The sequence below is a fragment of the Mchenga conophoros genome, linkage group LG18 (assembly GCF_057382185.1).
Source record: "Mchenga conophoros isolate Kocher_MC1m ecotype Shallow Benthic linkage group LG18, M_conophoros_male_GT1.1, whole genome shotgun sequence".
Taxonomy (NCBI): Eukaryota; Metazoa; Chordata; class Actinopteri; order Cichliformes; family Cichlidae; genus Mchenga; species Mchenga conophoros.
In genome coordinates this window covers 26780858-26803932 of record NC_140543.1, presented here as the reverse complement: position 1 = coordinate 26803932, position 23075 = coordinate 26780858, and the positions used below count along the sequence as shown (strand labels likewise).

General features: G+C 40.1%; 4 protein-coding genes across 6 annotated transcripts in view; all 4 read right to left on the bottom strand.

The window, feature by feature from the left end:
• LOC146554008 (3',5'-cyclic-AMP phosphodiesterase 4B-like) overlaps window positions 1-536 on the bottom strand; it is a 47961-nt gene extending 47425 nt beyond the window's left edge. The window contains exon 1 of the mRNA XM_085255810.1: window positions 460-536. The gene's annotated coding sequence lies outside the window, so the exon portion shown is untranslated. The remainder of the gene's footprint in view (window positions 1-459) is intronic.
• Window positions 537-3447: 2911 nt separating this feature from the next.
• Window positions 3448-6365, bottom strand: leprot (leptin receptor overlapping transcript). The gene is made up of 4 exons (XM_085255826.1): window positions 6132-6365; window positions 5730-5805; window positions 5108-5291; window positions 3448-4976 (listed from the first exon to the last, which is right to left on the bottom strand). The coding sequence occupies exons 1-4, from the start codon at window positions 6145-6147 to the stop codon at window positions 4860-4862; spliced, it is 393 nt and encodes a 130-aa protein (XP_085111952.1). The 5' UTR covers window positions 6148-6365; the 3' UTR covers window positions 3448-4859.
• A 1127-nt stretch (window positions 6366-7492) lies between these two features.
• LOC146554006 (phosphoglucomutase-1-like) lies at window positions 7493-17418 on the bottom strand. 2 transcript variants are annotated; one of them, XM_085255815.1, is made up of 12 exons: window positions 17334-17418; window positions 13999-17036; window positions 12709-12871; window positions 12278-12424; window positions 11933-12058; window positions 11299-11489; window positions 11005-11159; window positions 10810-10925; window positions 10562-10697; window positions 9906-10089; window positions 9618-9746; window positions 7493-9408 (listed from the first exon to the last, which is right to left on the bottom strand). In XM_085255815.1, exons 2-12 carry the CDS (start codon window positions 14254-14256, stop codon window positions 9319-9321), a joined length of 1695 nt encoding a protein of 564 aa, XP_085111941.1. In that variant the 5' UTR covers window positions 14257-17036; window positions 17334-17418; the 3' UTR covers window positions 7493-9318. The 2 variants fall into 2 exon arrangements, with proteins under 2 accessions (XP_085111941.1, XP_085111940.1); XM_085255814.1 differs by lacking the exon at window positions 17334-17418 and having other exon boundaries at window positions 13999-16108; window positions 17034-17266.
• Window positions 17284-20600, bottom strand: LOC146554005 (angiopoietin-related protein 3-like). 2 transcript variants are annotated; one of them, XM_085255824.1, is made up of 3 exons: window positions 20030-20600; window positions 19657-19767; window positions 17284-17440 (listed from the first exon to the last, which is right to left on the bottom strand). In XM_085255824.1, exons 1-3 carry the CDS (start codon window positions 20534-20536, stop codon window positions 17408-17410), a joined length of 651 nt encoding a protein of 216 aa, XP_085111950.1. In that variant the 5' UTR covers window positions 20537-20600; the 3' UTR covers window positions 17284-17407. The 2 variants fall into 2 exon arrangements, with proteins under 2 accessions (XP_085111950.1, XP_085111949.1); XM_085255823.1 differs by lacking the exon at window positions 17284-17440 and adding an exon at window positions 17547-18907 and having other exon boundaries at window positions 20030-20590.
• Between the last annotated feature and the right edge of the window lie 2475 nt (window positions 20601-23075).

Genomic DNA, 23075 nt, shown 5'->3' with positions numbered 1-23075 from the left:
CAACAGGAAGGGAGATGCCCACAAAGAAAAGTCACCGGAGAGATAAGGAGCAGTCTGCGCAGAGACACGAAAACTGCGTGATATGACTAAATCAAAAGACCTTTCAGTGCAACTCAAGACATCCGAGTGTCGATCGTGTTCCACCCAGAATAGCCTCGGTACAGCTCAAATTACGGAAACCTGTCATCTGAACGTCCTGAAACTCCTTTTTTCGTAAATATCTGAAATAACTAATTCCATTATCCTTTCCTGTACATATTTTAAAGGGATGCTGCACACATTTATCAAAACTTCAAAAATGTCGCGTGGGCTATTGTTGTGTGCTACAGAGGAAAAACAACATAAAGCTCTGAGTGTACAAATGATAAGCTCGGTAAGTTTTTTTCTTTATTTATTTTCCTGGAAGCTAAAGAAAACGACATTTTGTCTATAAGAAAACGGTTAAACGTGGTCTCTTACCAGTAATAGGCTTTATCCGTTTTCCGACGCGCTCGTGTCTACTGCAACACACTGTACGCACTGTTCCTGTGCTGCGCTCCGAGCACGCGCCCCCTTTTATTAGGTTCCATTTGTGCCATTCGCGCTCGATCCCTTTCACGACCTCGCGAGCGCATCGATTGGCTTTAACATCCACGACGCAAATCCTTCCGCTTACCAATGGCTTTACAGCGCTCACGCCCTCTGTGGCTCCTCACTATTGCTGCCTGTTCGGCATCGTCCATTTGATTTCCTGCCAGCGCAAGATATGGATTACTATTTAATGGCTCTACAAGTCCCTCTGGCCCTCTGGCTTTCATTAACTTCCTCATATGCGGATCGTTTCTGTTAAATAGCGGTCAGGGATACTGAGCTAAACTGAAAGTTATCCACACTATTTATATTTATTTTATTTTTATCAAAAAGGTTAATTATATGTTTCACATACAAAATAATTATCTACATGCAGTGATGTGATGGACCTGTCTATAATCTATTATTCTTGCCCATGCCAGCTGGAACTGACTCAAGTTGAAAAGCTGCTACATAGATAAAACAAGCCAGTGCAGAAGAGCAAAGAACTGAAAGTTCACCAATTCAATCTTGAGACTTGCTCTGAAAGTGAATCAGTCCTCGTAGATTCCGAGGTTAAAATGCCCAACTTCAGCAGATTAGATAGAAATGATGTAAGTTTCCATTCTAATTTTATTTTTATAACACCAAATCACAACAATGGCCTCAAGGCGCTAACATTCAAACTAACCCCCTATGAGCAAGCACTTGGGACAGTGGAAAGGAAAAACTCCCTTTTAGCAGGAAGAAACCAGGCTATGAGAGGGACAGCTATCTGCTGGGACTGGTTTGGGGTGAGGGGAGGGAGACAGTTTTTTTTTTTTTTTTTTTAATAACTCATTTGTTTGGAGTTTGGTTTCAAGTTAAGGGTGTGAACATTTTGACTGTGTTCACACAGGCAGTGCTAGCCAGCAACTGTCTGCTAGACCTCGCTTTGCTATTTTGAGTCACTCAGCTAGATCTCTTCACTGTGTTTGTGCTGTTGCTCGCATTTAAAGCATTTTCAGTGGATTCATCTGTTTGTGCTCCAGTTTTTTTGTGAATGAAAATCTCATACAGTTTATGAATGCTAACCAAGACTGCTATATAGCTGATCATTTAGCACTGGTGACAACATAAAACAAACAACATAAAATAAATACGGAGGTGGCCAAAATGCTAACTACATAACATGCTAATGCTAATGTGCATCTTTTATATTCAGTCTATGTAGCCTACAGACGGGTTACAGACCTGTGAAAAGGAACAAAGTTTTCCAAGGGCAACCTCATGATTGTAAACTGATTAAGATCTTACCAACAATTCCAGTATTGGGTGCGATTTGGGGCAATTCTTATCCTAAAACTATTATATAAATACAGTCTCATCAGTTTCATTGGACCATAGACCATATGGAGGACGGTAATGAAAAAAATATTCTTGTTTTGTGGGAATCTTTTTATTTTATTTTGGCAACCACTATTCTACAGGAAAAAGTAGGTATTTAAATATATATCTGCCTGTTCTAGTTAGAATTACCTTCAGCAGTGTTACTGCACTGTTGTTAACATTGTGTTACCTCTTGGTGCAGTGCATTATGCTTTACTCATTTCTTTTTGGTCTTGCATCGTTTAACTGGGTTCTGTTGCGCTGACTGCGTGTCTGCACTGAGCTGTACAGTGTGTTGCCTTTGACACTGCCACCCACCACAGCGGCAGTGTCATGTAGTGTTTATTGCAGCATCACACATTAACAAACACTGTATGCGTGTTGCACAGTGTGTTGCGCTGTTATGTTACTCAAAACTCTGTTGCATTGTGTTGTGTTCAAGGGCATTCTCGGGAGTGTTTTAGAATGATTTTGATGCCTTGGTTGTTGCCAGGCAACAGCTGTCCTGAAAGAGAGATGAATGGGTGTCCCTGGGCATCTTTTTCGTCTTCATCTTTCCTTTCATCTTTCTTTTCTTCTCAATGCCTCACTTTCAGGTGGCTGAATTCATCATGTTAATGCCTTCCAAAACCAGATTTACATTTACTATAATCAGTATCTAGTGTTCAAGTTCTTAAAGTTTGCATAAACATGCAGTGAAGACATTATGCATTGCACATACACAACTTTGCTATTGCGTTTCAGAAGAGACTTTTACGCAGCAGCAATGATACAGCTGCTAAACCTGTTTGTAGAGATGTTAGACTATAAACTATACATGTTGTGCCCACTCTCATATAAAAGGCAATTAGTGGAGGCAGGCAGCATGCTTTACATATAAACAATAACAATTCATATGCAGAGTGCGGGTTCTTTTGTTTTGTGGAGGAAATGCACTCATTTCAGACTGGTGAGGCGGCTTCGGCGCATCCTGACACACATGAACAGAGAATGGAATTAAACCACTCAGGTGGTGTGCAGCTGCGTGGTGGATTTCTGTCACATGCAATTTAACCCTGAATAGGTAATGTTGGGTTTTATCACTCCTTTGTTATGCGGTTTGTTCACAACTGGCATTGTTGCCAGTCTGCATTCATTACTAATGCTTGTGTGTTTGTAAATTGCGGAAAGGGAAAGTAGAAATATGTTTTTCAGTGAGGATTATAAGCTTGTACGCAAACTATGAAGTAGCAAACATAAATAAATAAACAGATAATTACAAATTTAGCAGCTGTTCACACCTGTGTCAAAATCCAACCAGAAGGAAATGATTCCAAAACACTCACCCACACAGCTTCTTTTCCACTTCTTGTCTCATGAGAGGCCCTTTCTGGGGTTTGCTACAACCGCTACTGCTGCTCTGCTGTATAAACAGTGCGCAGGTGTCTGATTGGATGCATCAGCCATCAGGAGCGACAAAGAGGTGAGATGTACAGAAGTCAAATCAAGTTCTCATCAAATCACGATCAGTGAACAGACAGAGCCCGTGCATTTGCTTCACTACACAGAGAGTTTTAATCAGTGTTAGAAAAGTGCAATCAGGAGCTTATAAAAAAACTTACAGAACTCTTAGGCACTCCTTAGTGTCTTTAAAGTGTGAATATAGCAGTCACAACAGAGAACGTACACTTTCTTCCCGTTGATGGACTTGAACATGTCAGTTACATACAAACAATACAACATTTCCCTCTGAAAAGCAACTGTGTAGCAGATGTTTAGGAAATCAGGAATTTTCTGCGAACATTTCTTTCTGTGACAGGTTTCGTTACACATGCTGATCAAACAAAGCTCATCATTAGTTATTGACTGACTATGGGAACATTACATGCAAGGATGCAAATGTTAAATTAAAGTTAAAGATTTCACCAGGCCCTGATGGTGAAAAACAAATTACAACCAGACCCTTTGAAAGGTACATTGTCTAAGGCAGGCGTGTGTGAAGTATGCGAGAGAAGGCACCTACTAGGACAAAAATAGCAAACATGTACAGTATTTACCATTCAACAAGTAAAAAAACAAAAAAAAAAATGAATTCATTATGCCATAACATTTTGTCAGGATTATGGATTGCTTTGTAATGTACAGAAGAATAAAGTTTAATGGCTACTTTTTCTGGACTGATCGTACAAAGAGTCATTTTTCAGACGCCTCGGCTGGCTTTTGAGGATCGTGTTACTGTGTTACATTTATTTATTTATTTTAAATATAGTTTAGTGGTGAATATGCTCCAGTAGAATTGCAGTCTAGAAATTATCTTTGGTGAAAATGTAAACAATTGCACCAGAACACAAAAAATAAAATGCTTGAGGAATGAAACACACAAACAAAAACAAAAGCAAAACAACATACTTAACACAAATATATATTCACCTGATTAAGAGTCCTATAACTTGCTCTGTACTAGCAAAGAGTGCTCATAATAATAAGCAAGCTATAACTCCTCCCTTAAACAATGAGGCAGATGATGCAGTATAAGCTTTGCAGTATACATTACAATAGTTATTATTTAGGATCCCTTTAGGATATTGATTAACTGAGGCATAATAGCTGCAGTGAGCAGGGTGATTCAGCAACTGAAACAAAGGCAAGACGAAGAAAATAATCATATATGTGTTAATGTGGATATTGATGGCACATAAGAGGGGTACAGACATTCATTTCTCCCTGGTCCCAGACGTAAGGCACATTACAGGGCACACAGTTATCTCCAAACCTAATCCCCACCCCAGTATAAAAATCAGCATGACAACACGCTGGTTTCATTTGACATTTTGCTGCCTACACTATAGCTTCATCCCCCATTGAGTGCAGGACACATGTGCCCCTCAGTCTGCAGTCTGTTCGTTCAACGATCCACCTACCCACCCACCCGCCCATCTGTGTGTGCACTTTCCAACGGCACTTTACCACTGCTCCCAGCTCCAGTCATCCCCACCTCCAAACACGATAAAAAAGCCTAAGATGGTGAGAAAGATGACGGCGTTTCCGGTCATCACCAATCCACAGGCACCCCACTTGATCTGGACGACAGAAATGGCCCATTAGATTTCCACTGTAATTTTGTTTTCACTGCACATGCACTACTTGTACGCACAGATGAATTTACGCTCATTTAGTATGATCTGAAACTAAATAAGTAAAGAGAACTCACGGTGTTGGTACGGGCCAAAACAATGGGTAGTCCAAACGATGATACCACAATGCCAGTTGTTAAGAAATAGGCCAGCTCTCTGCAGGCATTGCTGGATTCAGAGTCGTCACTGAGGCGTCTGGATATGAAGGTCGGGATGGGACTTAATACGTAGAAAATCAGGACAAACATCGGCCAGTAGACCCTGCAAAAACAGATGAAATTGTCAAAAATATTTACAAAGGGCATGAAACACTCGTCTTCAAAAGAATGGAACATCTTAGCACACCTGAAGTTCAGTTTACTCGTCATTAGGAGTTCTAAAACTGTGAAACCAGTTACAGAAAAATGTTCTGGGGCTCTTAGGGTGATTTCCAGTTTTGAAGTAGTAACTTCAGTCACATCAGAAACTGGCATTCCTGGAGTTTGACCAACAAGAGGACTATAAGGACTATAAATACAGGCCTTGACTGCATTGATCTGGCCTTTTTCTTTTGTCTCCAATCAAAAGTCACACAATGTAACTGCAGAGCGAATGATGTTGTTCAGAGCACAACCAAAACTCAGTTATTTCTGTAATAATGTAAGTCAGTGTCATAAAATAGCACGTATAGCTGCTGATACGTTTACAAGGAGAACTTACCCATACGTTTCTATTGCACAGCCCAGCAGAAGAAATGTCAGTCCAATAGCACCACTAAAGGACAAACCAACCAGTGCTAAAACGAGACATCAATAACTCTACATTAATCACAGAGTTGTTTTTGGCCAAAATATAAAACAAATACACGGTAGGCGTGGAGCACTCGTGGCAGAGCTAAGAGTTAGGATACACTAGATAATAGCAACAACTCTAATGCATAAATCAACAGGTTAATAACTTATCTGGCAACAGATCTTAATGACCTGCGACAGAGACGCGAGTTTCGAGATGATACAGCAAACGTTTTGACCAGTATGGAAAACTCAGCTTACAAACTTTTAACTTCAAAAACTTTAACACTCAACTCTCGGCTGACCCAGCAGAGCCAAAATTAAAAAATACCTTTAATGCCTGCCATTGCGGTCAACGTCTGAAAACCCCCTCTTTGTGTTTATTTCTGCTCTTTGTGCACTGTTTACGTGCTCGGGCTCGACGTCGTCGTACAGGAACTTCCTGCTTCCTCGGTCGGGTTTTCCTTTCTTTGCATCAGGTGACCTCCTTAAAGCTACAGTAGCTCTGCGGCTAGCTGGGGCTTGAACTTCTTTACCGATATACTGTAATCTTGACAGGCAAAAAGTTTCACCTCACACCATTCACCAAGGTTGACCCAAACAGTCCTAGCTGGTGACGTAGTCTCTCAATGACGAGCACGAGAGGATTTAGCGCGTGCTTCCAGGGGGCTTTACACGTCTGCGTGTTGTGTTACAATATAAGCTGCTGCAGTAATACAGACTACATTACTTATTCGTTACTCAAGTGTTTTAATTGTTTGTTACCTTAATTTTCCCTACATTTTAAATGTATATCAAGTCTATCATTATTATTATTATTATTATTTATGACTATTTATCTTACCCAAGAGATACTTTCTTGTAGTTTTTCCTTATTGAATAACAACTACTATTACTTGAGTAAAAGTCATGACCCTACTTAAGTAATAGAACTAAAGTTTCAGTATTATAAATTAGCTAAACATTATTCAGAATTATATAAAATATATTGCTGGATCGTAACTACTGATTTATTATGGCATATGTCACTATAATCTTACAGCTGGAGCTGGAACAGCAGCTTCTGTACAGCTGGGGAGCTTTATCCACAATAATATAGTATAATACACTGCTTGAAAAAAAAGGGAACATGTGATCATCACAGTACAAGAAATAAAAAGTTAAAAACGTTATAAAGCACTGAGTCCATTCCCCTTTGTTTGTGCAGGTACACTAGTGAGGCAATAAGAAAGCAATCCCAGCAAAAAGGGTCTGGTTTTGCAGGTAGTGGCCAAAGACCGCAGCCCTGCCCTCTTCCCTTCTGACTGATTTTTCTGTAGTTTTGCTTTTTAATCTGTTTTCTTGTCACTGTCTGTAGGTGGTTTCGCAAGTCGGTTTGCTACATCTCCCAACAGAGCGTGTGGATAAGATGCCATGCTGTGACACAAGGAGAGTTGGATAGGCCCGTATAATGGCATAAACCCATCAGCAGGACTGGTTTCTGCTCCTTTGCGTGAGGAAAAACAGCAGGAGCACTGCCAGAGCCTTATAAAATGACCTGCAGCAGGCTACTCATGTGCATGTTTCTGACCAAACTGTCAAAAACAGACTCCATGAGCACGGTATGAGGCCCCAGCATCCTTTAGTGGGACCTGTGTTCACAGCTCAGCACCATGCAGCCGGTCTTTGCCTGAGAACAACAGATCTGCCAGGTCCATCACTGTCACCCAAATGAGAGCAGGTTCATGCTGAGCACATGTGACAGGTGTGAAAGAGTCTGGAGATGGCAGGACAAACCTTGTGATGCTTGTAACATCATCTGTGAAGCAAACAGGGCACCAGTGGTCAGTTCTGGTGTTCTCTGGGGGCATGCCAATCAAGCTGCCCAGTACTGTTACCCCAATGGAGTCCAGTTCAGCATATATTAGATTCATACTTTAAAATCTGCAAGAACAATATGAAACTATGAAGGCACTATATTTACAAATAATATATCCGGGTACAGGTTCTGTACTCTGGCCCTATACATGCTCACATCCAACAATGTTGGGCATTACTAGATTTGCAGATTACAATAGCATTGGTGTGGAGACACCAGAGGAGCCAATATATTTATCCATGTTATGGATTTACTTATCTACAAAAGGCATGAAAATACCTTTTAGTGCTTCTTAGGCACCTTTATACTATGCATGTAAATAGGTTTTGATTTTGTTTACTGACATTAGGTTTATCATTCATAAATACTTGACTTTTGTGTCCTCCTTAGTTAAGTTCCTCCTCCATTTGCAGTCTGTAATATAATATTGTGTTATTGACGGACAGATCCTGATCACAGAGTAACTATGCATGTAAACTTGTGCAATCTTAGACTGAAATTTTTAGTGGAACCAAAACTCACACCACGACGGGCCTGAGATGAACCACAGCTGGCCTTCCCCTTGTTGTGTTGTTGTTCCCCTTCAGGTTCAGTGCATTATGGAGATGAAACCAGACAGAAAGGGACAGTACTTCAAAGGGCATGAGTGATCACAGAGCTGGGGCAGATGTTTGTGGACTTGTGCTGTTGCCGTCCAGATGGAAATTATGTGGTGCACTCACCAGATATGGATAAGCTATTTGAAAAAATATTTTCTTGCAGTTTAAAAGTTTCCTTTGTTGTTTTTGCTTTGTTGGTGTGCTAAAAAGGTATCAGCATAAGTTGTACTTACAGATAGTGAAGTAAAAGAAGAAAAAAAGAAAAAAAAGAGGACCCTTGTCACAGTGAAACTAAAAGATCTTTAGAAGATGTTTTCTTGGGAGCAGTCTTTAAATGCTGACTTGTTGCTTTTTGTCATTTTCAGACTCAACAGAGTCAAACGAGCTGGAAAGCCGTCACTCACTCTCAAGCACCCACCCACGCACTCAACTTCAATTTCAGGTTATTATTCCCCTAAATTAAGGGGTACGCATGATCCAAATGACGGTTTTAGAGGATTAACGACAGGAAACAGCCTGTTCCTTCTTTTTAAACTCAGCACCTGCTGCTGTCATGTTCTAAGTTTCTCAACTGCACATGTCAAGTAGTCTTCAGTAATAACTGGTACAAAAAGAAAAAGATTTTTTAAAAAGAGACAGTGCTGATGCTGTTTTTTAAAGAGTTTCACTGAGGAAGTGAAAGTGCTACTTTATGAAAACATTATGCTCAAATAGGTTCAATTTTTTTTTACTAAAAACGCTGACCTTTCTGTAATCTTGCAGATTTTAGCCAGGGCCTCACTGGTGAGAATGAAAATGACAGTTAACAAAAGCAAAATTGAAACAAAGTAAAGTAGATGTAATATCATCTGCCATAAAAAAGCACCAAAGCATGCCACAACCGAACCAAAAACAAAAACGCTGTTTAATATATCACATTTAATTTCATTCAACTGCACACTTTTGCATCATATGTAGCTACAACTGGATTTGAGACTTCCTTTATAAAAAACAAACACAAACACAAAAAAACAGGATGGAAAAACTTACAAAAGAGCGTTATTTTGTCAATTAATAAGGAATCATATAATGACAGACGGACCAGTTCGACCGGTCCTGTGATGAAGCTGAGAAATCTTTAGAGCGATAGTGGCAAGGGGTGCCAGCATCACCTGTCCAAAACAAGGATGGCACAATTAGAGACTCATGCACCTTGCTGCCATATGTAAAATCATCCAAACAACCACAGAGCAGTAACACTGTTCCTTTTCACCACACAGCGCTACATTTCATTTAAAAAGAGTTTCTGCTTAGTGATTCAAAGGTTTGTCTTTTTTGCCTGTTCTGGTCAAAATGCAGTTTTCACTTTTAGATACTCCACCTGTGCATCCCCAAAAACGTGTTCTTTCTCGTAGCTGTCGAGATAGATTTGAACTGTTGCCCCATCAAAACTGGTCCCACTGAGTCTGTAGATGATTCGAGAACCATCAGAGAAGATTATCCGCAGCCCCTGCAGTGAAGACAGCCCAGCGCAGACTGAGATACATTTTTTTAGGGTTTGCAAACACAGCTGAGAGGCTCTGATGCTGACAAATCGCATACATTATGCATCTGTGTATACCGCAAGACTATCATTACAGAAAAATGCACCACAGTGTTTTTCATGTACCTGGTTCCTGGAAATGGTGCCGTCTACCGGGTCTGCATACTCAAAGCTGTCTGCTTTCTCCACCTGGTAGATTTTGTCTTCCACAGCAAATCTTTGCCTCACAAAGGTCTTGTCGGTGATTGTGATCTCCAAATCCTCCATCATTTCACATGCTGCATCTATGTCTACATTCTCGTAGTCATACCTGGGCAAAATGTAAAGAGTAGAAACAAAAATCTAATGAGAAAAAAAAGGCTACATAAATAAATAAATAATAAACTAACAGGTACTTATTATTGATTATTGATGCCTTATTTTACATATGTTTTGTGATGTGGCTTAATTTGTGTTGATAATGAATATTTTGTAATCAAAAGTGAGTCAGTACAGACAATACTAATACTAATATTACTACTAATAATATTCTCATGTTAAATGTTCTGTCATACAGTGCAATGCCACATATGTTCCACTAGGTGTCAGTAATGTTCTACATGTGTCTTCACATGTCTCGTCGACCCACCTGTTACAGCTTCATCTGTATCAGTGACACAATTTCTGCTTAACTATATTTCAGCCTCTTAGAACAAACAAATAAGCAAACAAATAAAATAAAAAAACTTTATCACATAACCTCAGTAATAATATGGTGTTTTTTTAGTGTGTCCACATCTCACCTGGTGAAGTAGTTTCTTCCATATTTTAGCCAGTGGTCCTTAACTAAATCTTCCACACTCTTCTTTCTGGTGGCCAGGATAGACAGCCATGCCAGCACAGCCCAAAGCCCATCCTTCTCACGAATATGGTCTCCTCCTGAAGCGTGAAGTGGAATTAGGTTGACAGTGTTGAGAAAACATAAAACAAAAGCCCAGAATCAGAATCCTCGTCTTCTTCGATTTAGTTACTTGGCACGGACACGCAGTACCTGTACCAAAGCTTTCCTCTCCACACAAAGACAGCATGCCTGCATCCATGAGGTTCCCAAAGAACTTCCAGGCAGTGGGAGTTTCATATAGCTCGATTTTCGTTGCCTTGGCTACTCTGAAGGAAATACAATGAAAGAGTATTCTAAGGCAGTTTGTTTTGATGGTGATATTTGAAAAGCAGGCCACACGTTTACCTGTCTAATGCCGCACTTGTGGGCATAGTACGAGCAAAACCTCTCACCCCTGCATGCTGAAAGTACGGGATGCAAAAAATGTTGTCAGCAATCACAGCCACGGAGTCAGATGGGGTGACGAAGAAGCCATGTTTACCAAGGATCATGTTCTGGTCCTAGAAAGCAGAAAGAGGTTTCTCAGGCCCAAGGAAATGTCTTTTGAAGCTGCATTTTTATATTACATATATTCTTGTAATGTTTGAAAAAAACCAAACAAACAAGTAAAAAGCAGAAATAATAACTCGGTAAGCCCACCCCATCGGCATCAAATGCTGCACCAAAATCATACTGTCCGTCTCGCATGCTGTCAACCAGATCTGTAGCGTATATGGGGTTAGGGTCTGGGTGTTGACCTCCAAAATCCTCCTTAGGGACACAGTTAATGGCAGAACTGGCAGGACAACCCAACTCAACACACAGTATTCTCCTCACGTAGGGTCCTACCGCTGCAGAGCGGACAGGTGAGAGAGGACAAAGATGAACTAGGCAGATCTGGTGTTGCACAAAGTATTTTAAAACAACAACAAGGAGAAAACTGAGGCTCACAGTGCTTCAGCCCTGACGTTTTGTTTCAGTGTTTGGGGACGCTCAAAATAGATTTAGTAATCTAATGAGAGTAAAGTCACAGATCTGACAACCCAATGTTACCTCTCCCAGAATAGAACAGAGCCTCAAACATTTATCTCATTATTATCTCCATTTTTCTGTAATATTGTTAAGCTTCTCTTTTACGTTGCTGACATGAATGTGAGAAATATGGAAATCATATAGATTTGAATAGCATCATGCTTCATAAGCAAATGAGTTAAAGAACTTGCTGGAGTTGCGTACAAATATAACTATGACATTATACGATAAATGAGTTAGTTATGAGAGCATTTTCTCTGACCTCCGTGCAAGGCATCCAGTCTTATCTTGAAGTGGTTCTTGCCAGACAGAAGCTCCTTCAGAGCAGCAAAGTCAAAGATGTTCCTCAGCATGTTAGCGTAGGACTCCACAGAGTCTACGATTTCCACTGCACAAATCAGAAACAAAACTCTATCCATCATCAGGGAAAGAGATACATAAATACACTTACAATATGCCTTTCACAAAGAAAAAAGACAATATGTGTAATTGTACCTGCAAAGAATATATCTGGTCAGTCATATAACTAGCCTCATATCCCTTTTCCCCCCGCATGCTCATTAATTTCGATGATGAATGAGAGACTAACATTAATGCTCTAGTTCACCTGTGAATGGCTTGAACTTGTTCTCCAGGTCAAAGGTCTGTTTTCCCATAGTTGTCAGATCCACTTGTAGTCCAGGGCAGGTGGCAAACTCCTCAATGGTCCTGCTGATCTGAAAGATCTTGTTTGTGACTGCTTCGTTGGCTGGGCCTGGATGAGGCAGAAGAAGCCTGGTTTTATGATGACAGTGTAAAATTACAGTATTGTAACAGTAGAAAAATCTTCTATTGACAGGAATAGCGATACTGAATATTGTGTGTTGTTTTGATGTGTTTGAACTTTGTCCCAGATTTGTGCCAATACAAGCATCACATTTTCTCTGTGTCTGAGCCACATATCCGAATGAGGCCTTATTAAATGCCTGACTTCTCCTGTATCACTATTTTGCACTTGGCCATTGCGACTGCATGCTTTCTTCTCTCAAGTTACCATACCTCCATTTGCAGTATTAAACTTAATGCCAAAGTCTCCATCAGGTCCACCGGGGTTGTGGCTGGCAGTGAGAACGATGCCTCCGATGGCTTTGCATTTCCTGATCATACAGGAGACGGCTGGCGTGGACATTATCCCGTGGTGTCCAATGATCAGACGACCCACCTGGGGAAAAGTCACATAGGCGTTTTTTACTTGGGTGAGAAAATTACGTATCTTGATATATCAGCGTGAGGCAGGGGTGGGAATAGCAGTAAATATCAGGTTTGTCACAGGTCTTGTCAGAAGTAAATAGGATATTTTATTTCACAAACGGCACTTGCGGCACACCAAGAGCAAGTTCTATCATGTGTACGTGTATTTTAAATCCCTCTAATTATATCATTTACCCGGCCCAATTAGCAGACAAATTTGGATCTAATCTGGAACACTTGTGTAGGCCATATGTGTTCCAAACACCTGACGTGTGCTGCGTTTAAAGTGTCAGGTGTTTATGTCGGCAGAGAAAATAAAAAGCAACTGGTTAGGTTAAGTGGCTAAGTGGTTAGGTAGTATTTCATGCAAACCAGTGCTAATGTGGTATAGAATAAACATCAGGTGACCTTTCAGCCCACAAATTAAAATGCAAGTTATTTGCTTTGAAAGATCAGTAAATGGTGACTGAATGTAATGGTGGCGGATGTTTCTCTGCCAATAAGACTTAAGCCTTGCTTTCATTAATCTCCCAGGAAAAGGATCAGTTATGCTACTAAAACAAGGGGATACCCTCCCCACCCCCACCTCCCCGACCCCAGGTAGCTCAGATTATGTTTGCGGGAAGGGTCCTATTATTAGAGGAGGAGAAAAAAAGGTCATAGAGGGAGTGATGGAGAGCATTCCCTCGACACGGAGAACTCTGGGACTTGGAAGTGTTTCAAAGTGACATTTCCGATATTTATTATTAGATCGGATATTAGATACTGAACAGAGATTAGTGTAATATCTAGTCAGTATCTTATATCCATATGCAATTTATCATTTAATTTAAAAGTTACAATTATTTTTTAAAAAATATAATTACATCAAAAATTATGTTTTTTTGTTTTTTTCTACTTTTTGATTATAGTTTGGACAGTAAAAGCAAAAGTCACAGGTTGCAGTTGACATGAAGGTACAATTGCTGACAAAGAGATAATAAGTTACTGGGGCAGGTGACACTGACACACATGCAGTTATCTGCTCATGTGCACACTCACCTGCCAGCATGCACACACAAACAAGGTAAGCAAGCCCTTACACATGGTGACACTGACCCCATTGGCAGCTGCCATCTGCACAATGACCTGAGTAGCCGTTCGATTGAAGAAGCGTCCGTCTCCCCCCACCACCATGGTTGAACCCTGGCGATCGCGCAGGTCAATGGAAGAGAAGACACTCTGGATGAAGTTGTGAAGGTAGTTTCTTCTGGACTGGAACACATAGACCTTTTTCCTCAGGCCGTTGGTGCTGGGTCGCTGGTCTGGGTAGGGGGCTGTAGGGACAGTCAAGACCTGCAGAGGGCTGTTGTCCATTGTTTCAAAATAAAGGTCTAACTTAATGCTGCAGCACAGACAGCGAAGGGGAACTTGTTATTTAGAGGGATATCCCCTGTCAGCTGACATGAGGAATGGTACGAAGGAGCAGAATGGAAAGGCAAGAGTTTGACTCCTCCTATTATTTCACTGGAAGCAGAGGGTGCTTGTGCAGCCTAAAATAACCTTCCAAACTAATGTGTGTGCAGAGGCAGGCAGAGTAACTGAAGAAGCTGCTTCACACATGTGCAGGGAGATCACTGTCAAGTCTGCATGGCAAAACACAAAGAAGTGTGTGTGTGTGTGTGTGTGTGTGTGTTTAGGTGTGGTTGTCGTGTGAATGGTTTGTCTATTTGTTTAGTCCTGCAGCTGTGATTAGACTCATTATGCATAAAAGAAGTATGACCTCTGTCATCAAAGTCATGTCTCACACTATCTCAGGGGAGGATATTTCTCGTTTTTAATGCTGTTTGTGGAAGCAAACCGTGGGACAAGCAGTCAGAGTGTAATCGGGAACACACATGTGAGTTTTTAAGGAAGTATCAGTTTTCACATTAGACATACTTCATGGTGCAATCAAATCTCAGTGAAGTCATCTGCACGCGATGGAACAAGACTGCCCTCTGGAGTTTACTGAGCCCTCCTAACCAATCAGTAGAAAAAAAGTTCAGCCTTTTGAAATATTTGTTCAAAAGTCAGTGTGCCATGTGAAATAAATAAATAAATAAACATTTATGGTGGCATTTGGTGGCAGCACGGTGGCACGGTGGTTAGCACTGTTGCCGCACAGCAAGAAGGTCCTGAGTTCGATTCCACCATCAGGTCGGGGTCTTTCTGTGTGGAGTTTGCATGTTCTCCCCGTGTTTGCGTGGGTTCTCTCCGGGTACTCCGGCTTCCTCCCACCGTCCAAAGACATGCAGCTTGTGGGGATAGGTTAATTGATTAATCCAAATTGTCACTAGGTGTGAATGTGCGAGTGAGTGTGAATGGTTGTCTGTCCCTGTGTGTTAGCCCTGCGACAGACTGGCGACCTGTCCAGGGTGTACCCTGCCTTTCACCCTATGACAGCTGGGATAGGCTCCAGCGCCCCCCGCGACCCTGAAAAGGATAAGCGGATGGATGGATGGACATTTATTTGTTTTGTCTGCATAAATTTGGGTTCTGTTTTATTTTTTTGTTACTGAAAAAATGTGAAAATCCAACTAAAATGTATTTATTTTGAAGTTATTTAAAATGTACTTACTTAAAACAATGCAAAAAAATACATTAAATATTAAAACCACTACAGCATGGATTTAATTATTTATTTGTTTAATGGGAGACATAAAAAATTCATCTTACTTTATGGGAGCTTGAGGTCTTTGTTGATATATCAAACAAATTGGCCCCTCCTCCCACCCCTTACCAGAAATTAGTTTGTTGCGTCAGGGTAACAGTGTGCTATAAAGGTACCAAAATGTTACCGTTTTCTCAGACTCATGCAACAAAATCAGGCAATCATATGGTTAAGAGTTTCAGTGTGTGTGACACTGAATGTCCTGTATGAGAAGCTTATGAAACAGAGTTGGATATGATATTTATATTATTTGACTTTTAGAGTATCATTGCATCCTGGTACCTTACATCTCACTGCATAACATCCTCTCCAAGCACCTGAACACACTTCATTTACTACACACGCACATTATATATGTATGACCCTCAGCTAACCTCGGATCTCCTCATTTGTCCTCAGACCTGATTCCAGGATACTCTTACTCATGCTCGCTCTCATCCAGTTCATTGTTCTCACTGTAATGTGTCACATGTAAACACATTCTTTCCTTCCATAAAAGCTTCGTGTACCCATTTCCTGTAAGTTGATACAAATTCATGTTAGTGTTTGGTTTGCCTGTTTATATTTATATATCCCACCAGTCAAAATGTCAGAACAACTTTTCTTCCTTACAACTCCACAAAATGATGCCTGTTGTTAAATTATATGGATTTCCTCCAACAATTCTACTTCATCTGTAACGACTCTTATATATAAAGCAAAATTAAGCTCTCAATTTTTCTCCAACACAGTTTTAATCCATTACAATTCTGACAACAGCAGTGACAAAAATGTATGCGTTTAGCATTTCAGAAGTGAATAAATTCCAGTTTTTAAAGTCTTCTATAACAGTTATTTGATTTTTGTGATAATAACAAATATATCAAACAAGGAACCTATTAATCACAACAAAAGCTGACACTTTTAGATGCTGCTCTTGTTACATAAAAAAGGTCAGCATGAAAAACATATAGAAACAATTCAAGAAGAGATTGTGGAGCCTCATATATGCATCCAACTTTTTCCTTTCTATGTCATGATCCAGTCAAGGGATCCTTCCCAAATTGTCAGGGGTCAGTGAGTAAATGTGACCCAATATAAAAACTGTTCATATGTGACTGTTTCTTCTCTATGATCTGATCCTTGTAACATATAAATAAAAACAGAATGTAATTATTTGCAAATCTCTTAAACCCCATTTTATTCACAAATAAAATCATATCAAGTATGCATATGGAGTAAATGTATAATTTTAAGTAATACATGAGCTCATTTTGAATTTAATGGAGGCAACATTTCTAAAAAAGTTGGGAACGGGGCAGGAAAAAGCTGTAAGCATATGTGGTATCGGAAAGAAACAGCTGGAGGAACATTTTGCAACTAATTATGTTAATTAGTGACAGGTCAGTAACACACTGGGTAAAACTCTGTGACAAATTGTGGAAACTGTGAAGACTCTCACCATCTGCAGTAAATGAGAAAATCAAGAGATTTGGGGAAACCTGGAGGAATCGCTGCTGCCAATGACAAAAATCAGTATTGGATGCCGTGATTGTCAGCACCTCAGATGGCACTGAATTAAGAACAGACATGACCCTGTTATAGAAATGGATCAGATCAGAGAAGTTCAAGTTCAGTTCAAGTTCAAGGTTCTTTATTTGTCACATGCAGGAAGGACGTCTGATTCAGGGGAAGTCAATTTTTGGGAGGTGCCACATGATAGATGGAGATCTGGGTCAATTTGAAAGAAGACGCCTCTTACCTGACATCCCCTGGATCCCTCTCCTACATTCAGTCCACTCCTTTAGTTTCATGTGAAGATATCTCACATTCAGGTTAGTGTCTCCACAGGTGCTGAACCAGCATCCACTTAGAAAATGATAGAAAGCGCATACTGTGAAGACAATAGTAGACAACAAGCATTCATTATTCCTATTATCTCATTCAGTTTATTCACATGGGATGCAAATCCCATGGGAATAAAACATGGGTATTACATGTGCATCTGCTGTAACCAACTGGTTTTCTGGTGGGCACAGCTGGTGTCCTGATGGTTGTTATGGTTCCTATACTTTGTGGAAAACATCACGCCTGTGAGGTTGTTCATGGGTCAGGCAGATTTCCAGACACGTGCGTGAGGTGAATGGTGTAGTTGCTTGTTGGCCCATCAAGGTAAAAATCTATATTCGATGAAGCATCTGTTCTGTCTCAAGTCCTCCAGATCTATGTGAAGGAAAGAGTTGCCTGAAGAGGATAGAGACTGAATCCTCCTGAGACAAAGCCAGAACTCCTCTGTGTGCACGAGAGAGAGATTTGGAGGCTCAGAGCCAACATGGTTTAACAAGTAAACATGAAAAGTGACGCAGACAAAGATGCTCACAGGGGTGCAGGCACCCTGTGTTAGTCACAGAGATTATAAAATTACATGATAATGATAGTAATGATGATAAGAATCAAATGTGGAATTTGAGAATTTATTTTCTCTGTAAAATCTCACCTCCATAATCTCCAAAACCATTTTCATACTTTTACTGATCAAAATTTACTGAACCATCCTTTCTCTTGCTCCATGGTCTAAGTTGAAAACATAGAGAAGAGGGGATTTAAATTTATAGCTTTTATATTTGCACGGTTTTTAAAACCTTTTTTGGCTGGTCACCACTCATTAATAAATGAGTAATGATCCTTCGGTAATGACGGAGCGCTATTTTGTTTTTCTGAAGTAGAGCTCCCCTGATTCATCGAGTACTTCATCAAACAATAATTAGTTTGCACTACTTAATGCCTCACACCTCCCAGACAGGATTTTTGGCTTTTCTTTGCCTTGTATACAGTATTACACAAATTTGGGATGTACAAATCAAACAATGTGGTGATATTGTGACTGGTGACAATTTCATACTGTATGTGTTAAATTAACCAATAACCCGTTACTGATAAATAACTATCTTTAGAGGTCTTATTCTTTTTTGTAATTGTTAGTAGCGGAGTCTATATTTATCAATCGCATTCATTTAGCCCTTATTTGCACAGTTCTCTCATGAAACTGTATTAATGACATGCTGAAAACCACAGGAAATATCCTGGACACGCTTGTAAATGATGAGCATTTGAGGTCTGATTGAATATTTCAGGTTTTTAATAACACATTACAGATATCAAACCATTAAGTCGCTCACAACATCACCTTAAGCTTCATTATCCATATTATTGATTGTTTTGGTCCTGCTGGTAGAGCCTGAGGTCAGGTAAGGGGTGAGTGTTGGAGCTTCAGCGCTGAAGGTTTCTGGCATCTTCTCAATGGTCTCCTGGGCTAGCTAACATGTTGGCTGTCAGCTGTGGAAAATTGTCAGAAAAACCTTTGGCTTGCAGAAAAAAATCTTCTCACTGACTCTATGTAGAAATCTTCAAAAGCTTTTTCAGTGAAATGTATAAAGCACTACAGCACTGGCTCAGATGATCAGCATCTCAGTAAGATTTAGATTTGGAGACTGGAGGCTGTACATGCTTGTATGTGCGCACATATCACAGTATAATTCATGGACATGGTCAGAAACAATACTTAGGCTGTGACAGTCAAACAATGCTCAGTCAGTACAAAACACCCCAAGTGTGCCAAGAAAACATCCCCCACATCATTACACCACCACCATATCTAACCATTAACCCAAGGCAGGATGGATCCATGCTCTCATGAGCTTCACGCTGCTTTCAGCAGCTGAAATCGAGACTCATCAGAACTGGCAACCTTTTTCTGATCTTCTATTGTCCAATTTTGGTGAGTTTGTTGAATTGTAGACTCCATTTCCTGTTCTTAGCTAACAGGGTAGACCCCCCAGTGTGATCTTCTGCTGCTTTAGAGATGCTTTTGCCAGGTACTTGGAGATGATTACAACTAAAGTTGCGTTTGAGTGGAATGTATTCACTCTGACTGAAGTGACGACAGGAGGTGAATCATGCATTTTATTTTCTTAGTTAGCTAAACCCTTCCCAGCGTTATGCACATTTGTTATGGATGAAGAGTCACCACCAAACAAAACAATCATAAGATGCCATTCATTTTTACTGAGGTCTCTATTATTTACCTTTTCCTCTAGAATATTGATCTTTGTCCTCTGGTAGATGAGCTGGTCACTCAGTTCCCTCACAGCCTTCAGCAGCTGTGTAATGCTTTGCTCCTGGCTCTGGATCACCTCCTGATCAGGGATGAATGTTGAAAAAAAATAATGATTGTTAATAATAATATAGTATTGTGAGCTTGTATAACAGCATTCAAACACTGAGAGAATAGATGGAAAACAAAGATTATTGTAGTAGCCAAAAAGCATAAAGGTTGTCTGATTTATTTTAGAGTTTATTGTTGCACAATACTGTTGCAGTGATCTTTTTTTTTTTTTTACCTCAGCAAAGGACAGAAACATCAAGTGCAGGTTTTCTTTCTAACAACGGGTTACTCACCCTAAGGCTATTGATCTCTGCTGCTCGTTCACTCGGCACAAGGCCAAGTGACAGACTGCTCAGTTTCTCCTCGAGGCCCTCCACTTTATTCTGCAGTTGACTTTTCTCCTGCAGGATGCTGTTCATCTTGGAGCTGATCTCTTCAGAAAAGCCCCTGAGTTCTTCATTGTTGGCCATTAACACAGTAGCAGTACTCTTCAGTTCTTCTTCTGTCACCTTGATTTCGCTGGCCAGCACTGACAGCTGGCTGAAAGAGCGATTGAAGATGTTGAGTTTTTGGAAGATATCATTTATCTGTCCCTTTGTTTTCTGCGCAAACTGCCGCAGGCTCTGACCCATTTGGAGGAGGCCATTTGCCGGGAGATACACGTCATCCAAAGCAACAAAGCGGGACTGACTTTCAGCAGGAGCCTCGAGGTGGAGGACCGGAGGTTCCTCTTCGCCACAGAGGGCAGGAACACAAGCAGCAGCCAGGGCAAACACGAAAACAATTCGTGTTATTCTCATACCTCGCTCTGTGACGGGATGAAGAGTTCCTGAGTGAAGATCCAGAGCTTTATACTCTGTCTGATATCAGATTAATGATTACCACGTTAGCTGAATCAACATCTTTCTACAGAATGTAGTTTTCTCCTCTCAGGGACTGTTGAAAGTCTGTTTGGAACTTATGCTTTATTCAAATTTTAAAGATTAGTATGTAAGTGTTATCGTCACTTGGGATGATACAACAGCATTCATTCACAGAATAACACAAAAATCATAATTGTTGCTAAATCTATATATAATACATCTATAAATTATGTAGATGTGATGTTTGAAGCTAGCGTACAGGACTGTGAAAACCTGTGCAAACGGGAAAATACAGAGATTTTACAATTCTAACAAAGTTGAATGAAATGACTGCCTTTATTCATCAGCACAGTCTGAAATCCCCAAACAATTCTTTAAGTAGTCTTCAGCAATAGTTCTCCCAGCTTCTTGAAGAACATTCAAAGATCTTTGGATTTATTTGGTTCTTAGTCACCAATCCTCGACTGATACCTTTCTATTATGTGTTTTTCTATCCAGGTATGTTTTTAAGCTTCTTCACAGACACCCTTTCACTGAGACCATTTCTGAGGCTTCAGTGAACAGTAAATAGATCATCTGAAAGTCCAGATCCATCTGTCAGATGCTGTGTCAGGTCTTTGATGGATTTTTTCCTATTTCTTAAGGGCATTAATCTGCTGTAGATAGTTTGTTAGGCCTGTCACTTCTTCTTTTGTCTTCCACTTGTCCAGTTTAAAATTTTAAAGGACAGCCTGCACACCATGCTGAGATCTGCTAAGCTTTCAGCTAATAGCTCTTTGAAAATCACCTTGCTGGTACATAAAACACCATTATATGCCTCTCATTTTAAGAAGAAAATGCAAAAGAAAATTTTAGAAAACTAAAGAAATGTAAATAAATGTCTTTTCACTGGAAACTATTAGCAAAGTGCCTAAAGATATAATTTGGTGTATTTTTTGTCTGTGCTTGAAAGATTTATAAGTCAGTGTTAAGTGACTTAAACAAACAAACAAACAAACAGACACAAAGAAAAACTTTGAAAGACTTTCAGAAAACGTGAACTGTTGCTCAAGACCAGCATAGGAAATGGCAAGAAAGTCGGGCTCCTTGGAAACAAAGTATAAAAAAATCGTTTGAACAGAAATCCAGAAATGTTACAGAAATGTTAATGCCTCTTAAAAGTCGTTATTTCATTTAATCTTTCTAAAGATGTTTTCCTCTGAGCCAGGACAGTGTGAGAATGCCTTGAACTAACCTTTAAATAAGGTCGTGGCTGGTCCCCTCTTGTTGTTGCAGTAGTATGGTGGGTCTATTTGTAATTTGTTTTTTAAAAGATGACCCAAATTACACAGGATCAATTAATAACAACTCTGTGGTTTTGAAAGGCCGTATAGATGTGTAACATCACCGAAGATCAAACACCTGTTCCACCAATTCTTTACTCTACACGTCCCCCCAAAAGAAGAAATGTCCCCGTAAGAGATTTAGGTCCCCGACATCAATAATACATGAAACACACACACACACACACACACACACACACACACACACACACACACACACACACACACACACAAGAACGTACGAAAATAACACTCTCAATTGTGGTGGTGCCTGTCAGTTAAATGTTAACTATGACGGTTGTATGGGGGCCACAGTGTGTACACAATAAACTTAGTCCTCAGCCCAGACTTCCACCAAAGGCTCTGCTGTCTGAAAGGTCGATTGTATGTGGGTGTCTGAAACAAAAAAAGAAACTAAACCACTCACAGCCTTTTACATTATGTGTGTATTTGTTTTTTTTTTGGCTGCCTGTAGCCGAGAAAAAAATGCTATGAAATGTGCCAAACTGAAAGAAACTATATAACATCATATCAGAGGGACTTTACCTAAAAGTATAAAGCATCATGCTAGCACCATGCTAGTTCACAACAACAGCTGTTTGTGTTTAAAGGTTCAAATAACACAGTGTATTTTAAAATTGAACATGTTACACATTAAGTGTTTTTCTTCTTTCACCCCAAATAGAGAATAGAGTTTAGCTATTATAGTAACTGTTACTGCTGCCTGTGTTTTGCCTCTGAAAACAAGATAAAGTGCAAACTAATGCTTGTTGTCTAATGCTCATCCACACTATTTATTTATTTCTACTGCTTAAAAATACCAAGGCCAGCTATCAAATAGATGTAAACTGATTCTATTAGACTAATCTGCTATTGTATTACTGAATAACTTTGTCATGCGCCGTGGTGCGCGGGCACGAAAGGATCCAGGCGCAGACTCCGAGCTAACAAAAAGACACTTTATTAAAACAACGAAAGGCGACCCGGGGAAAGTAGAGAGCAAAACAGAAACTAAAAATCCGGGGAAACAATGACACGAGGAAGCCGGGATCGGGACGGCGGGGGGCTGCAATAGAAAGGGGAGATGATTACTAGGGAGCCAGGAAGCGGGGAGAACATATCAGGACTGAGTTAGAGTAGGGGCTTACGATAGA